General features: G+C 41.5%; 1 protein-coding gene across 1 annotated transcript in view; it reads left to right on the top strand.

Moving 5' to 3' along the window:
• Nucleotides 1-2,998, top strand: part of LOC109923239 (DNA damage-inducible transcript 4-like protein) — a 10,524-nt gene extending 7,526 nt beyond the window's left edge. Inside the window, exon 2 of the mRNA XM_020523283.2 lies at nt 1,392-2,998. Coding sequence (XP_020378872.1) covers nt 1,392-1,870 — 479 coding nt within the window. The 3' untranslated portion in view covers nt 1,871-2,998. The remainder of the gene's footprint in view (nt 1-1,391) is intronic.
• Nucleotides 2,999-3,353: the final 355 nt, after the last annotated feature.

Raw genomic sequence — 3,353 nt, 5'->3', positions numbered from 1 at the left:
CTTTCACACTGAGGCTGCAGACTTTGGGACTAGCATCAGAGCCCAGGATGGGGTCTGTTCTGAAGAAGAATCACTGGACCCGAATCATTAAGTCTGTTTTCTGTTCGCAGAGGCTGCCAGACCTGTTGAGTTTCTCCAGCTGAGTGTGTGTGCGCACATGTGTGTTTGGATTCAATATGTCCATGTGCTTCCAGGAGAGGCTAGGGTGGCAAAAAGGGACTATTTACACTCCAAATAAATACCATACTGAATCTTGGAAAATGACCATTCTGCCCATCATATTTGTGCTGGCTGTTTGAAAGAGCTATCCAATTGGTCCTGCTCCACTGCGCACTCTCCAGAGCTCTGGAAAACAATTGTCTTCTTTCAGATATAAACCAATTTAATCTTGAAAGTTATTTTTGAATTTACTTCCACTAACCTTTCAGGCAGTGCATTTAGGAACACAACAGCTCATTTTTTCGTTTTCTATTCATTTGATGTGGGTGTCACTGGCTGGGCCCGGCATTTCTTGCCTGTCCCTAGTTGCCCCTTGAGAAGGTGGGGGTGAGCTGCCTTCTTGAACCGCTGCAGTCCATGTGCTGTAGGTAGACCCACAATGTCCCTTAGGGAGGGAATTCCAGGATTTTGACTGAGAGACAGTGAAGGAACGGCGATATATTTCCAAGTCAGGATGGTGAGTGGTTTGGAGGGGAACTTGGAGTGGTGGTGTTCCCATGTATCTGCTGCCCTTGTCCTTTTGTGGTCGTTGGTTTGGAAGGTGCTGTCTGACGATCTTTGGTGAATGTCTGCAACATGGCATCTTGTAGATGGTACTTACTGCCGCTACTGAGCATAGAGTAAAAACCAAAATCAACGAGTGCTGGACAAACTCTGTAGGTCTGGCAGCCTTTGTGGTGAGAGAAACAGTTAACATTTTGAGTCTGCAGAAAAGTCATACCAGACTTATAATGTTACTGTGTTTCTCTCCCTTGCAGATTATGCTGGACCTGTTGAGTTTCTCCACTTTGTTTTAACACAGTGTGAAACGTTCTCATTTTTCATTGATGTGATGTGGGTTTCATTTGCTGACCCAGAATTAGTTGCCCCATCCCTAGTTGCCTCTGAGAAGGTGATGATGAGCTGCTCTCTTGGTCTGTCCACATGTTGTTAGATGGTTTCCCTTTATTCTCATCTGATTTGTCTATTTTTAAGTCTGTGTGTTTTTGGTTACCACACTTCCTGCTAGTGAATTACATCTTGTAGATCAGCAAATTCTGCACAAATCCTTATTTTAAAATGCAGACCGATGGTGATCTTTGTACAGCTCAGTGTCATATGCAGCAGTTACTGCCCAAGTCTTTCTGTTAATTGCAATCTAAACTTTCACTGTATTTTTTTCTCCCTTGCAGATATTAATTATTGGGATCACGAGGTAGCTGCAAATAATGTAAATGAGGAAGAGCAAACGTGTCTGTACTTGACCAAGCTCTTTGAGAGTTCTCTGTCAAGAGCCAAGAAGACAAAGTTGAACTGCTCTGAAGTATTAGTGCCTGAAACATTGATCAGGAAGATAGCCCAGGATGTGTTGTGCCTATCATCCAGTGAACCTTGTGGTCTACGTGGATCCATCATCTACATCAATGTGGAAATTGGGAACACGTGTAAGAAGCTGGATCGGATTGTTTACGATTCCAGTGTGGTCCCAACGTTTGAATTGACGTTAATTTTCAGGCAGGATGGCAGCTCCTGGCCGAGCCTCAGTGACTTCTTTTTTATTGGTACCTGTTTTACAGCTGGGTTCAGGCAAGCACTGAAACTGAGCCCTGGATTTTGCTTGATAAAGAAGAAGCTATATTCCTCCTCAGCTCGGACAGTTATAGAGTGCTAGCCCACTGTGCTTTTAACAGTGAGTGCTCTTGGTGCTGCAGTTCACTCGTTCTTCTACTAGCACTTCACTGTTGTGTAGGTATTAACACTCTTGATTTGCCTGGGAAAATTCATTTACTACTTAGCAATGTGAATCCCCTCATATGTATTCTGGTACAGAAATTTCATTGTACCTTTTGTACTGTCTATGTACCCACGAACCTGCCAGCCAGTGGAAAGTGATATTGGCTTATTCGCAGGAAATGAGGCAGCAAGCCTTTACGTTCAGTAAAATCATGAAATGAATAAATCCAATCAGAAATGGGTATGAGGGAAATGAATCTTGAATCAGACAGATCGATGTCTGTGTGTTTGTCCTCGATCATTCGCCACTGAAACAAGATAACTTGTTGCTCATATATTGCCATGTGATTTTTACAGCTACCCCTCAGACTGCAAGAACCATTTTTTTACCATATCCCTTCCAAAAAAAAAGAGAAGGTATCGCAAATAATGCAGGCTTGGCTTTGGACTAAACTGGAGTTAAAGGGGGATTAAACCACCTTGGGACTGATTCAAGCTGCTGATAGATTCTCAAACTTGCTGGTTGGAGCAGAACTATTAGTCCAGCCATGCCCATGGGTTGACAATGGAGCAACTGTTGACTGCAGTCCCTGAGTATCCTTCCAACTTTTCTAATTACTGGAAAATGCTCATTATTTTCAAAGCTTAAATGCTTTCAAATGTCTGTACCATGAACAAGCAGTACTGGAGGTTATATATTCAAAAATGAAACAAGCTGTTTTACCAAACTGAATGAAGAAACTTGCTAGGGTTTTAGAAGAGGTCTGTATTGAGAATCTAATACTTTTTGATATTGTGAAGCCTGACAAGAGGGGTAGATGTGACCAGCTACATACTCATCCTGAAACCTGGTGTATAATGTGGAGAGCTGGCTTGGAATCCTCAACCACACGTTTTGCCACTTGCACTTTTGTGACATCAATTTGCACTTTTTTTGGTCAGACTTGCACTACTGTTGTGGGTGTTCACAGTTTAGTTTGCCACTGCTCTCCAAGCTGCTTTTACTGTTGTAGTGGATTCGTATAATAATTACTCACAGCGCTCTGTTTGAAGGTTTTAATCTTTACTCTGTCTACTGAGTTAATGCAGTCAACATTAAAAGAAATGTTCCTTTTTAAAGAAATTTGTTAATTATTTTGGAAAATAAATGATTTTTGTAATCTAATGCCTTTCAATTCCATAGAATTTAGAAAAGTTCAAAGGTTTTATGGACTGTTTTGAAGTTGGCTGTAACAACAGAACACTTACAATTATGAGTCACAGAAAAGGATCAAACATAGAGCTGAAACAAGGCAGCAATACATTGGAAGGAACTTTGCTGAAGGTTAGCTCCTGGATCTTGAGATGTAGATATGCCCGATGGGTAAGATTTCTGAGACAGCTTTAAACAGCATTTCAAGAGACAAAGAATTTCATGCTTT

This window comes from Rhincodon typus, chromosome 1 (genome assembly GCF_021869965.1).
Source record: "Rhincodon typus isolate 14 chromosome 1, sRhiTyp1.1, whole genome shotgun sequence".
In the NCBI taxonomy this organism is placed as follows: domain Eukaryota; kingdom Metazoa; phylum Chordata; class Chondrichthyes; order Orectolobiformes; family Rhincodontidae; genus Rhincodon; species Rhincodon typus.
This window is presented reverse-complemented; position numbering and strand designations above follow the sequence as displayed.